At 39.2% G+C, this 13042-nt stretch overlaps 1 protein-coding gene across 1 annotated transcript; it reads right to left on the bottom strand.

The window, feature by feature from the left end:
* Positions 1–3156: 3156 nt before the first annotated feature.
* Positions 3157–10947, bottom strand: KLHL31 (kelch like family member 31). The gene is made up of 3 exons (XM_024220909.2): positions 10793–10947; positions 7060–8263; positions 3157–4222 (listed from the first exon to the last, which is right to left on the bottom strand). The coding sequence occupies exons 2-3, from the start codon at positions 8229–8231 to the stop codon at positions 3490–3492; spliced, it is 1905 nt and encodes a 634-aa protein (XP_024076677.1). The 5' UTR covers positions 8232–8263; positions 10793–10947; the 3' UTR covers positions 3157–3489.
* Positions 10948–13042: the final 2095 nt, after the last annotated feature.

Raw genomic sequence — 13042 nt, 5'->3', positions numbered from 1 at the left:
TATGCTGGTAACAACTGCCCCTGCACACCCACCCATGTACTGGTTATTCTGGCCTGAAGCACATATAATTTGAGCAAGGGTGGGGTAAATGTAAGGACCATAGCTGGGTTGGGGACATGTGTACAATGTCCTTTGACCCAGGCCTCAGAACACTTCTTGTGGATTTGTGGGGGGTATGCGAGTGAGGTGGAAGCAGACTAAGAACTGAGATAGTGTTCCATCTTCTGGGCATGGATTATTTTGTCAGGCACCTATGTACAATATTCTGACAGAATTTGCCTTACCGGGCCAAATCCTGTTTACTTTATTCAAAATTGTGTGAGCAAGATTAACAGGATTTGGCCCAAATGGTTAACCCTTCAAGTAGCATAAGAGTAATTCCAGTACACTCAGCCCATAGTTCCTAAATAACTTCATTTGCAAAATGAAAGCAGATCATTGTTTGTTTATGGGGGGGATATCTGCTCATGAGAGAACTTTGCAAAAACGGACTACATTTTATTGTACATCTAGTTTTGGAATTGATATTCTAAAAGAATATCCTGTATTTTTTACTTCATACATCTGATTAAGTGGGTTCTAGCCCACAAAAGTTTATGCCCAAATAAATTTGTTAGTCTCTAAGGTGCCACAAGGACTCCTTGTATTGTTTTTTTTTTTTTTTTTTTTACGTGGCACAATTTTCTCCCAAACACAATTTGACACCAAAATGATTATTTATTTGTATTTTTAGTTATTTACCACCTAGGTACTACTACGATGATGAGTGTTTTAGAAATACCTAGCAGACCTCTAACATGAGTGCATAGATGTCTGTGTTATATGCATTGGCATGGTTGCTGAACACCCACTTTTAACAAAAGGATAACTGTAGTCTTTACAGAGAATTATTGTAGCAGACAAAAAGATTTTACAAAGGGCCACTTAAATGGTTTCATGTGGAATGTGTGTCCAGGATCTTATATGAGAAGAGCAAAATAATCAAATAATGTTACTGCTGATTGAAGGGGGCAAGAACAGCATTTTTATATTAAAATGAAATTATACTCACTCAATTTTACATTATGTTGGATTAAATCACTATAGATCTGAGTTATTATTTATTTAAATTATACAATATAAAGTGTAAATGTAATTGTATTTAAATTAAATTAGCCAAACTAAATTAATACAATACTGACACAGTGATAACGCTACTGTAATAAGACTTCTGACTGTAAGTCAGTACAATGCAGTATATCCTAATAATGCACAATACTCAAAAATAGAATGTGGGGATTAGGAATTATTTAAAATGTAGTCATGATCCTTAACTATATTATTCCAAATGGAAAACCGGACTGTGCAAAGATCAGTTTAATCCCAATTGACTGGGTGAGTCACTGTTATGTAACTCAGATTTCTGACACAATATCATGTTAATTGCCAATGCTTAATATATAACTTTACTTGCCAAAGAATGCTCAGGTTATGAGAGTGCTGCAAATGCTTGGCCAAAGAATGCCTGCATTTGCAGATAGTTTGAAAGGATTCCCTTTGTGATAGGGGTAAAGCACTTGGGTGATCAGTAAACATTGCTTTCTGGTTGACTTTGCCTTCTAATGGACACTGCCCCCTTGAGGTGTTCATTGTATTCAGAGAAAATTGTATGTGAAGGCTGTATGAATCTGTACAAGAGTGTGTTCTTCCAGTTTGAGTGAGTTCTTACCTAATCATTGTAGTTCATTTAATTGCTTATTTCCTCCCAGATGAAGGGTGTATAAATCTTTATTAATAACAGATCTTTAGATGTCAATTCTAGGCACATTGCAGAGGAAATTGGGTGTGCATGTCCCATTGGCAATGAAAATTAGCAGCAGTTGCATGCTTAATTGCCCATGCACAGTGCTGCAACCAAGATAGCAATTCTTAGAGAGTAAGGATGAAATCCAGGCCCCACTGAAGGCTATGGCAATACTTCCATTGACTTCCACAGGGCCAAGATTTCACCCTAAGTCTTTGGCAAAATGCAATAAAACGTCACATTATAAAAAGAGCTGTGTTCAAGGCAGCACAAGGAGCTGTATCAGGATCTAGTTATTACTTAGTCCTGCCTTGAGTGCAGGGGACTGGACTAGATGACCTGTTGAGGTCCTTTCCAATCCTACACTTCTATGATATACAAAGGTAAGGCCAGGAAAAGCTTAGTTTTGGGGATACTGTGTCTGTGACTGGTAATGGAGGCATCAAAACATCCCATCATTAATAGTCTGGAAAACCTATTCCATTTCAATCCAGAGTTTTACCTTACAACTCACTATTCCCCACCTATATCTATGCTTTGGGCCAAATCCTGCGGCCTTTACTCAGTCCTTATTCCAATGGGAATTTGTTGGACTGAGCAGAAAAGATTATTTTTGTATCCACTCTGCTTTTGACACCAGCAGCTACGGCTGGCTCCAAGCGGGAGTTCTTCTTCCTGGGATTCTCAATATGATGGTTGCTCCGGACACCTCTAGGGTGGGTTTCTTTTACAGCACAGAAGACAGTCTTGGGGTATATTAACTTATAGTGTGTTCTTCTTCCTCTGCAGGTGGGATCCTGTAGAAGCAGGACTATTGATGGGCCTGCCCCTTCCATCTCTGCTGACCTTGTACACTGCAAAGTCCCCATGGAGTGATTTCCAGTGAGTATGTAACAGAGGTGGAATCTCCCCTTCTGGAGGTGTAGGCTCCCTTGTGTGTATGGAGGGGGGTGGAGGAGCCTGGTGCCCTGAGCAAGGTCCTCAGGACTGGCCCATAATGGACAGATAAGCTTCTGTATTTGTGCAGTTTGGCTCTTGAAATCCCTGTCACAGACCTACCTATAAAAATTAAATGTCTACATCGTAAATCACAATGCAGTAAGGGAAATAGAGTTTTGAAGACTTGTTTGTGGACATCACTACATAGAGGGAAAAATATATATTTCATACTTGATATGTGCAATAAATTGTTAAATATCTATTGCCATATATAAAATCTATAAAGAGAACAAAAGTGACCAAGTTTATGATGCCATGGTATATTACTAATATATGGAGATTTATTAATAATAATTCTTGTCTGTTCCCTAGTGCTTCTTTTGCCAAGGTCTCAAAGCACTTTAAAAACATTAGTAGATTATTATCCCCATTTTACAGATGAGGAAACTGTGGAAGAGAGAAGTTAAGTGATTTGCCAAAAGTAACACAGCAAGTCAGTGGCAAAGTTAGGGATAGGACTGAGTCCCTGTTCTAACTGTGGTACAACATTATATTCCCACTAAGTAAATTTACTGTATCTTAAAGATGTTGTTTCACACCATGTATTTTAAAGATCATGAAAATTGGCCAGTTTTGTAAAATTAAAATTTTTACAATGGCAATTTCCCACCCCACATAAGCAGAGAAGGCTACTTAAAGGGTTAACTCTACACAGCTGTGTAAATATAAGTTTTTTATTTATTCTTGATGAAACCTAATTATAATGTTTAAATACTGACTGGCACAGAAGATACTGAGCTAGCCCTGGATTCCCTGGTTTTGTTATTGGGCATGGCAATAGTACAACAAGATACTCCTACTGTGGCTTCAGGCAACTCATCTTCCTCAGTCCATTCATTAAGATCTGGATTATAGCACTGAATGCACTTCTTATATTTCTTTTCTATTTCATTCCAGCCACCCACCAAGTAAATTTTCCCATTAAGAGTGGAAGCACCTGCAGTGCTCACTCCAGTTGGCAGGGGAGCAGCATAGCTCCACTGGCCAGCATAAGGATTGTAGCACTCAACAGGGAGGACATCAATCCTTTCACCCCGACCCCCCAGTTGGGACCCACCCATGATATAGACCCTCTCCCCAAGGGAAACAGCACAGTGCCATCCTCTTGGAGTGCTAAGGGTGGACTTATCCTGCCAGCTATCATTGCTGGGATCATACATACACACAGAGCGGGAGTAAGCATTATTTATGTAACCTCCTGTGACCAGGATTCTACCATCTATGACTGCACTGGCATGACAGCACCTTGCTACCTCCAGTGGTGCCTTCATTTGCCACTGGTTAACTGCAGGCACATAGCATTCAACTGAGGATAGACACCCTTCAGAGTTGCGACCACCCACTGCAAAAAGGAGGCCATTGAATACATTCAGGCTAAAATGGGTGCGCTTCTGATTCATGTTGGCCAGGTGAATCCATGTGTTGAAACGAGGATCATATCTGCAAACATTAAGAACAGAGAATAACTGATGCAATCAAAATACTCAAATATTTCTATGGGAAGGCCTACAACGTCGCATCTGCCACTCTATAGTTAAAACTGTGGGGCTTCTAAATCACTGTTTAATTTTTATTGTCTGGCTATTACAATTCACTTGAACTGAAAGGTAGAGTTCTTGCTAAAGTTTGGTAAAAATAGGTTTCATTCTTTAACAGGTGAGAAATGTATCTTTGTAATTCAAAAATAGTTTTGTCAATAAAATCTGGCATGTATTTAGCACATAATTTGATCTAATTACCTTCAGTAATTTGATTTAAAAAAACACAACCTCCTAAGAACCTCGGAAAGTGACTATTGTGCCTGTACACTATCTAATTTCAAATACAATTTTTTCTATTTTTTTGTAATTTAATTTCAAATGTGTCTTGTAATATGCATCTCAAGATTTTGCATGACCAGTCTTTAAAAGTGACATAATGGCTCCTTTATAATAAATACAATGATGTATTTATTAAATTTGTTCTCATATAATATATTCTGTACTGTACCTGGTCATATGCTCTTTTAAAGCCCAGTATTGCTGCCATTGAAGTTAATAGGAATCTTGCCAAACACCCCAATGTGTGCAGTATTGGGCCTTTTGGTAGTAATAATTAAGAATTTATATGGCACTTTGTAAGTATTTCTATCTTCAAAGCACTATACAAGCATTTTAAACAGTATATTTGTTGTCAGTAAAAAGATGCATTTTAAATATTGAGGGCCAACTTGGCAACTACTTATTAATGCAAAAAATCCTTGCTCAGAGAAAGTTTCATTAATTTCATTGGGACTGTTAGTATCAGTAAGAATTTTCAGGATCAAGTCATTATACAAAGATGCAAACAAGTGTTTAAAAATTATCAAGGATCTGATGAATTCACTAAAACACACCTAACACTGAAGGTCATAAACTGCCTTTGATCTGCAATGCAAATCCTCTGGATATCAGTGGTCATGCCACATGCTCAGGCACAGAGAAACGGGGGGTATGTATAACCCTAGGCTCATGATGCAGATGAGAAAAAGCAAAGGTATTTCAAAGCTAAGGCTGATAATCTGTTTTATACTCATGATGTTGTACTTAATTTTCCATTACAGGAGAAAACAAGGAAGAGCTTCAGTTTCTGAGGGCTGCTTTCACATTATGAAAAATCTCTGAATAACATTTCATTTATTATTGATTCTGCATATTAATATGTATGATATTTTAGGTATTTTCCTTTCATTGCTATTCATTTTAAATAAGATTTACATGAAACTAGGATCTTTGTTTTTTAACATCTCAACTGGTTCCACAGGTCAGAGCCTGCTGGAAGTGACATTCTCTGTTCAAAACATTAAGCATCTCCATCAATTCTGAGGTCACAAATAGAAGACTATAACTTCTTTGGAAGGATAAGAGGTGAAGCAGATAAATTGCTAGGCCCACATGTTCCTGTCTTCAGAGGGTACGGAGACCAGCAGGTGGGTAGAGCTCACATAAAAAAGGAGCTGGGGACAACCTCTTAGGAGGGAAATATAAATAATAAGAGTTAGCTCTTGTCTGACATTTTACATCCATATCTCTGAAAGCAATTATACTAATACAGAGAAGCGAAGAGACTTGCTCAAGGTCAATGGCAAAGCTAGGAATAGAATTCAGGTTGGGTCACACTGACTCCTGTGACTATGTGGTATTATTCCAGCTCGCTGTTTAATTTCCACCATGCAGTCCACATAAAATATCTGTGGGCTGAGTTCTGCTACATAAAGGTCAGGCAGGGCCTGAAATAAGGGGGGGTAGCTGGGGGACCATCTCCTCTATGCAATGTTTTGCTCTAGCAAATTGGCATAAATGACTAAACCGACCAACCAAACAACAGAGGAAGTTAGTGCTGTATTAGTTCTCCCTGTCCACTCACTGATCACCCTTCTAGGAGGGGTTATTTGGGCATTCCTGCTCGGGGGCTGTCCTCAACAGCAGCAGAGTAACAGCTGGGTGTGCTGGGAAGCTGCTAAAAGAGAGGCATACAATTTATGCTTCTATATTATTATTAGACAGTGTATTAGATACAAATACTGAGATCCATGAGTTTTCCCATTTCTGGGCCCATAATGTATCATTGATTTTTAGGCAGAACACATTTAAAATCAGTAGAAAGTTTCCCTTACAAATAATTTGACCCCAGTACTCTAGGTTGAAATCTTCTTGTGTTCTACATTACTGCCACTCATACAGTCCTAGGGGGACAATGCACTGGAACTGCAGTCCTTCAGAAACTATGCAGCATTTTGTGTATTTGACCCGGGTGGGAACAACATAGCATTTAAGAAACAAAGATATTGCTTCTAAACCTATGTCGTGAGAAATAAAGACCAAAATAAATGAAATATAGAAAAAATGTTGAAAATAAAAAAAGAATCACAATCATTTCTAAAGAATGTTCTTCAAAGTTTTCCATAAGGCATCAATAGCTCTTGAACTTGAAGAATTCTTGCCTTGTTTGGTCTGTTATAACATTAATGCTATTTACAATTTTCCTGCGTTTTAATATTTAAATAGCCATTATTCATTCAATTTTGGCTTGAGGTAGATTTTCTGATTTGGAGTGGTGGTCTTTATACATTTGTGATTATGGATGGATATTTTGCATGACTTTAGTTGTACATTTGTAATAGCTAAAATTTTAAATATCATCCTTTTTCTTCCCTGCTAATAATCTTATCTGGTTTTGCTAAGTTTTGTACTCAAGCTTGGATATACTCCTGCACAATGTGGAATCTGCCTCTCCTTCCCTTATAAATAATCATTTACCTGCAGAAATTGCTGACAGCATGCTTGGCCTGGTTCCTGGCATCATTCTGGTCTTCACCACCAGCCACATAGAGAAATCCATCCATCACAGTCACACACTGATTAAAACTTTTAGCAGGCATTTCAGTAAGTTTCTTCCATCCATTATCAGGATCCCTGTATAAGATGTCTCTGCTAAGGGACTTTTCTGTTAAGGCTGGGCGTCCTCCAACAGTAACTAGGACTCTGAAACCTCCACGAATCCTTGTTCTTCTAGACTGCAGTGTATTCTGATTATATGGAAGCAAATGGTAGTTCATGGCATCCACTAGAAGTCGGTGGCAGTCTGTGTCTTGCATCATTCTTGGTACAGTTTGAACATAATTGACCAAGTCTTGAGCAGAGATTGTACCAAAACGAATGTTGCCCAAGAGATCTGCAGCATACTTTGCTCTTTTTTGGTCAAATTCCAGCCATTTTATTGCTATCTGGAATGCAGCAATTTCAGAAGGCAACTGCAAGTCGTCATCTGCAAGGAGTTCATTGATTTGATCAAAAGTAAGTTTTAAGAACTGATCTGTTTCTGAAAACTCCATGAAGTTGTCTCTAATAAATTTCTGTGCTGCTTCCTTGGTGTTTTTTAGTCCATATGTCTCTGCAATATTGGCAATATACATGCAGTTCTCCACATTGATTTCTTGCATCAAAAAATCAGAGCACATCTTTACAAGGGTGTGAATCTGAAGATAGACTGCTGTGGAAATGATACTACCTATTGTGTAGAGTGAAAGAGTTAGCTTTCCAGTGTAAGCATAGGTGATAACAGTGGCTAGGCCCAATGGGGATACATCATTGAGATCCACTCTTTGAGTAGATGGATCTTTCTTTAAGATGTTATGAAAGTAGTCGCTGCATGAAGCCATCACCACCTTGTGAACATTGAAGGATTTGGTTTTGGTACCAATAATCAAGTCACAAAGAAAATTTTCCTGCCTCATTCTGCTTAGCCCTTCCAAGAGATTTGGGCTATAAGAAGAATCAGAAACCTCAGCTGAGATGCAGCTGAAGCCATTCCCTCCATCTAAGAAGCCATTCAAGCCATTTAGTTTACTTAGGGGGCCATCTTCCACAATTATAGTCATCTCATTGATATCGCCTTTGTTCTTTTTGACATTCTTCTTTTTAGGCGCCATGACTGCAATGGAATATCACAGCCAAGAGCTTGCTGAAAAATACAATGATAAAGTTTAGAGTTACATTTCAGTTATAAGTATTTAACACCTGACTGATGACCCAACAGAGTTTAAACTTTATCAATAAATGGAACCACTGTAAGAACAGAACACAAAGTAACATATCTTACTACTACCTAAAGACTTAAAATTGTGTGTTTTATTGGACTGCATTGGAATGTGGTTGCTAATACTAAATACTGAATATGATTCTTCTGGAATTCTAGTTATAGAGCAAGAATGCATTTAAAATTAACTCTTGTTTATAACAAGATCACAAAAATCAAGTTTCCCCAAGAATGAGTTTAGTATGCAAATTCAGTGGAACTGCAAGAGTTCCCTAAATCCAAATTTAGAAGTTTCTATTTCTCAGAAGTAAAATGAGTTTGGCTAAGTATAAACTTTAAAAAATAGAATAATATTTTAAAGTCAGGACCCAGACCTATAATTGTTTTAGTCAAAAACACAATAAAGGGATAGGATCTGATTCTGGTCTTGCTTTCAGAAGTGCTATTCACAATTTACAGTGGTGTAAATGAGTTCAGAATCTGACACATGGAAATTACAAATGGGGAAAGTTTTCCACAAATAAAGAGTATGAAACATTTTGGGGGAAAGTGTATTTTAGTCATGGTTTTCTGTATTTTTAGACTGAGGATCTGAGCCTGAGCGCTTTCAGACGTCTGACGAAGTGGGTATTCACCCACGAAAGCTAATGCTCCAATACGTCTGCTAGTCTATAAGGTGCCATAGGACTCTTAGTCGCTTTTTACAGATCCAGACTAACACGGCTACCCCTCTGATACTATTTCCATGTCATTCACAAATGCCCTTCTACATAATAATTTACTTCACAAGCTTTCCCATATTTATATCATACTGTCCATAATTGAAATTATGGTGCCCACATAATTTCAGCATCAAATATTGAGGGTATTTCTGAAAAAAAGCCCAACTTTGTTTTGTAAAAGAATGTGTACAGATTGATACAGACTTAGCAACAGGTATTAGATTTAAGAAGCCATTTCTGTGTGTGAAGAGAATCCTCACTTTTATACAATAACATTAGATTAATTGTTTAAATTATGCATATAAACTATGGGCAAATTCCTGCTCCCAATGAAGTCAGTTGCCAAACTTCTGTTGAATTCAGTGGGAGAAGGCCCTGTGTGTTCTTCAGAGGAGTTATTTCATTTACAAAATATAAGCAAATACACATTAAAGAAAGGTCCTGGTCTTGAATAATACATCAATGAAATGAGTCACCGACACTAATCAAATACAGCATTATACCTAAGATACACTATTTTCTTGCATTCTGACACAATTTCCTCAAATTCTGATCCTAACCCCCTAGACAAGGACAGAACATGGAGGAATGCTATGTAATGATAAAATAAGTAGCGGCATCATTTACTCGATTTTTTTAATAAGCCTCTCCAATATTTCCTTGTAAAATCTCATCACATTCAACTTCCCCAAAGCATTCAGCTTATAATAAGTCAGCGTTTTAATTATAGAAAGGAATGGTTAGTTCCGCTGTAAGAACCAGGCTTTTTTTTTTCCTGCTGGGTGATGACTGTGTGCAGTGCGAGAGAGGCCCATGTGTGCCGAAAACGTCAGTGTCTCAGTGTCACTGCATGCCAGAATGAGCTGAGATTCCAAAATGTCCCCTTGCCAAAGAGGTGGGTCAGCTGCTCCCCTTCTCCCTGCCCACCCCGGCTGCATTCCAAGAGCTGCATCTGTTGAAACCTGTCAGAGTCAGTTCTAGGAATAGTAACACTCACACAGCAGCTTGCCATTTTAAGACAGGTTCAATTTAAGGTGTATTTGCCACTTTGGACACACTTGATTGTTTCAAATGACGATTTGCAACCTATTTAAACTACAGAAAGTAGTTTATATATATTTCATTGTTACAGACTGAAAAAGAGACCAAACTTTGGATGTGTTTACATATTCTATTCACAAACTTTATAGATGGCTAGATAATACTACCTTGGCAAGCATAACTGTGGCTTTAAATATTTTCAGAAATACTTAAACTTTATAAACTTTAACACATGCACCATTTGTTCATGAAAACAAGAATTATTTTAGATCCAATAATTTTAAATGTTGTTTGTTATAAAAATAATTCTTTAAAGTTTTCCTAACCATGTACTTTTCTATCAACAGAAATTTAATGAGCTAGTTTATTTGATTAGCAGCCAATGAGTTAAATACAAAAGCATTTGAAGGAAAAGCAAAAGGAAATGCAAAAGCAAAGAACATATCAGCCAACACACCATGAAAATATCCTAATTTTATTTTTAAGTTTTTGAAGCCTCGGGTGATTTGGTTTTCTACAGACTTTTGCCTTTCCATAGATAGAAGAGGTCATATTGATTTCAGCTGAGGAATAATTCATGCCAAAGGACATTCCAGGTCCAAAAATGTGCTAGATACAGGGGAAAAAAAAAAAGCTATCCTAGAAACACGAAGAATATGACCAGCAACTGCAGCAGCAGGAGCAACCTTACCTTCCTCAGCAATGCACTGTCTACAGCTGTCCAACCAGGTGTCAGTAGGAATGTCCGTTCCTAGGAAGAATGATAAGAGAGAGAATGAAAAAGAGAGAGAGAGAGATCAGAGGCCACCTGACAAGTCCCAGCAATTGCAGTTTCTAGCGTGACCCTTTGCTGTCACAGTGAATAAAAGAGGCTGGTGTCTGCGCTCTGGGGCCCTTTAAAGTGACCCCTCCTCCTCGTCTCTCTCTCTGCCATCCAGGGGGGTTAGGTTTCCTTTGCTTGCCTGACTTTTAAAAATTAAGGGAACAAACTTGTCTCTTAGATATAAACATAGATGTGCAAGGGAAATATAGGGCAAGCTCCTGGAAAGGGCATTCTTCTCCCATCCAGCCTCATGCCAACCTCTCTGGGAGAAACTGTTTATGATAACTGTATTATTTGTCCCAGATGGACAAAATACAACCTGATTCAGACCTCTTCTCTCCACCATTACGGTGTAGGTTTCTTTCTGTCACTATGAGTTTAAGTAAATACAGGTCACGTATCTTATTTGGATAGAGGATCATCATCACAATAGTGCTGCAGACACCCACAACAACATGATAACTGCATTGCTATTCCAAAGAAATGCAAATAACCTTCTCCCCACAAGACAAGAGGTACTGGGTGTCTCAGGGGGACTAGTAATGGGATACTGAGCCCTTCATAGGTTAATGGTTCAAACACAGATCATGATCCTGCCACCGAGTTTTACTCAGAACATGAGGATTTCTTGCAAGCCTGATGGTGGAATATGTCCTTCAAGCCAGTAGTGACCAAGAACAATTACCATAAGTGACCTGTGTAAACTGAGTTCAGTTCCTACTGGACAGCTGTCCACATCTCAGAAACAAACAAATCTCCATCATAACTGGCACCAGCTCACATTTTTCAGATACTGCATGGACACAGAATCCTTTCACTTCTCCAAGAAGGATCTCCAGAGTAGGGTTGATACAGTTGACAAGGTAGTGGTTCAGGGAAGCTTGCAATGCCCCTATCAGTCTTATTTCTGTACTGTAGATAAAAAGATAAGTTCAGCCTCCTGAGGTCCATTAACTCTCATCAGTGATAGCCCTACTACAGTCACAACCCCTCCAAGATGAGAGATATCCAAGCAAAATACTAGTACACCAGGATGTGGTTTTGGCCATTCAGTACATGGTGCGCTTTCCCCTGAGTTCATACTGAACCAAATCCCCATCATAGTGCTAGGGTGTGCTGTGTTGCTAGAGCTGCCATCTTTTGGATAAAATGTGCAGTATGCAAAACCAAGGCTGTGACAAGTTGTCATCATAAAAATATTCCATGGTACATTTTCAAGAATAGAGGCATTGACCCCAATAGGAAATACAATTCAAACGTAATGGTAATTCCATTCTGCCTGCCTAAAAATCCCTTTGTTATGTAGAGTTGATACATTAATTTTTAACCCCCTTCCTAATATTTCTTTAAAACATGAAAGATTTTATTCAAGTATAGCAATTTTCATTATAATTAAATTAACTTTTTGAAAACCACTGCATACAATGAACTCATGCATTTTTTATGAGCGAGTCATTCAGCTTCATAGATTTAGGGGAAAGCTTGGCCCCATTCAACTCAGTGGCAAAGCTCCCATCAGGATGAAAGCTGTCTAATGGTTAGGGTGCTAGCCTAGGACTCTGGAAGCCTGAGTTCAATTCATTGCTCTACTAAAGGCTTCCTATGTGACCATGGACAAGTCACTGAAAATCTCTCTGCCTCAGTTCCCCATTTCCACCTTACAGGGGTGTTGTGAAGCTAAATACATTAGAGACAGGGAGGTGTTCAGATACTATGATGATGGGGGCCACTTAAGTACCACAGACAGAATGGAGTCAGGATTTGACCTTCTGTCCTGTCGCTGTGTTATCAGGTAACAAAAATGCAAACACCTTATAACAGCAGGTCGTTATACCCTAGTATTAGTAAATGCACAGGACTTCCAACGCCAACACTGGTTCCAGTCCATCATCTGTAGCATCTCTTATGAGCAGGGCCGGCACCAGGCAACCAAGCACGTGCTTGGGGCAGCACCTGGTAAGGGGCGGCCAATCTTGGGGTGGCGGGGGGCGGCGCGGCGCTCGGCGGGGGGGTGTTCCGGCGGAGGGTGCTCGGCGGCGCAGCGCTCCGCGGGGGGGCGGGGGGGGGGGGGGGGCGGGGCGGGGGGGGGGGGGGGTTGGGGGGGGGGGGGGGGGGGGG

This window comes from Terrapene carolina, unplaced genomic scaffold (genome assembly GCF_002925995.2).
Source record: "Terrapene carolina triunguis isolate 2854851 unplaced genomic scaffold, T_m_triunguis-2.0 Scaffold42, whole genome shotgun sequence".
Lineage (NCBI taxonomy): Eukaryota > Metazoa > Chordata > Testudines > Emydidae > Terrapene > Terrapene triunguis.
Note: the sequence above shows the minus strand (reverse complement) of the source record. Positions and strands in the feature narration are given on the sequence as shown.

What these genes read in the sequence shown, in the direction of transcription:
- KLHL31 (XM_024220909.2), bottom strand. Translation starts at nt 8,231, where the DNA reads ATGGCGCCTAAAAAGAAGAATGTCAAAAAGAACAAAGGCGATATCAAT. An exon ending in GCTGTCAGCAATTTCTGCAG is followed by an intron (nt 4,223 to 7,059) that starts GTAAATGATTAT and finishes TAATGTTTGCAG; the next exon opens with ATATGATCCTCGTTTCAACA.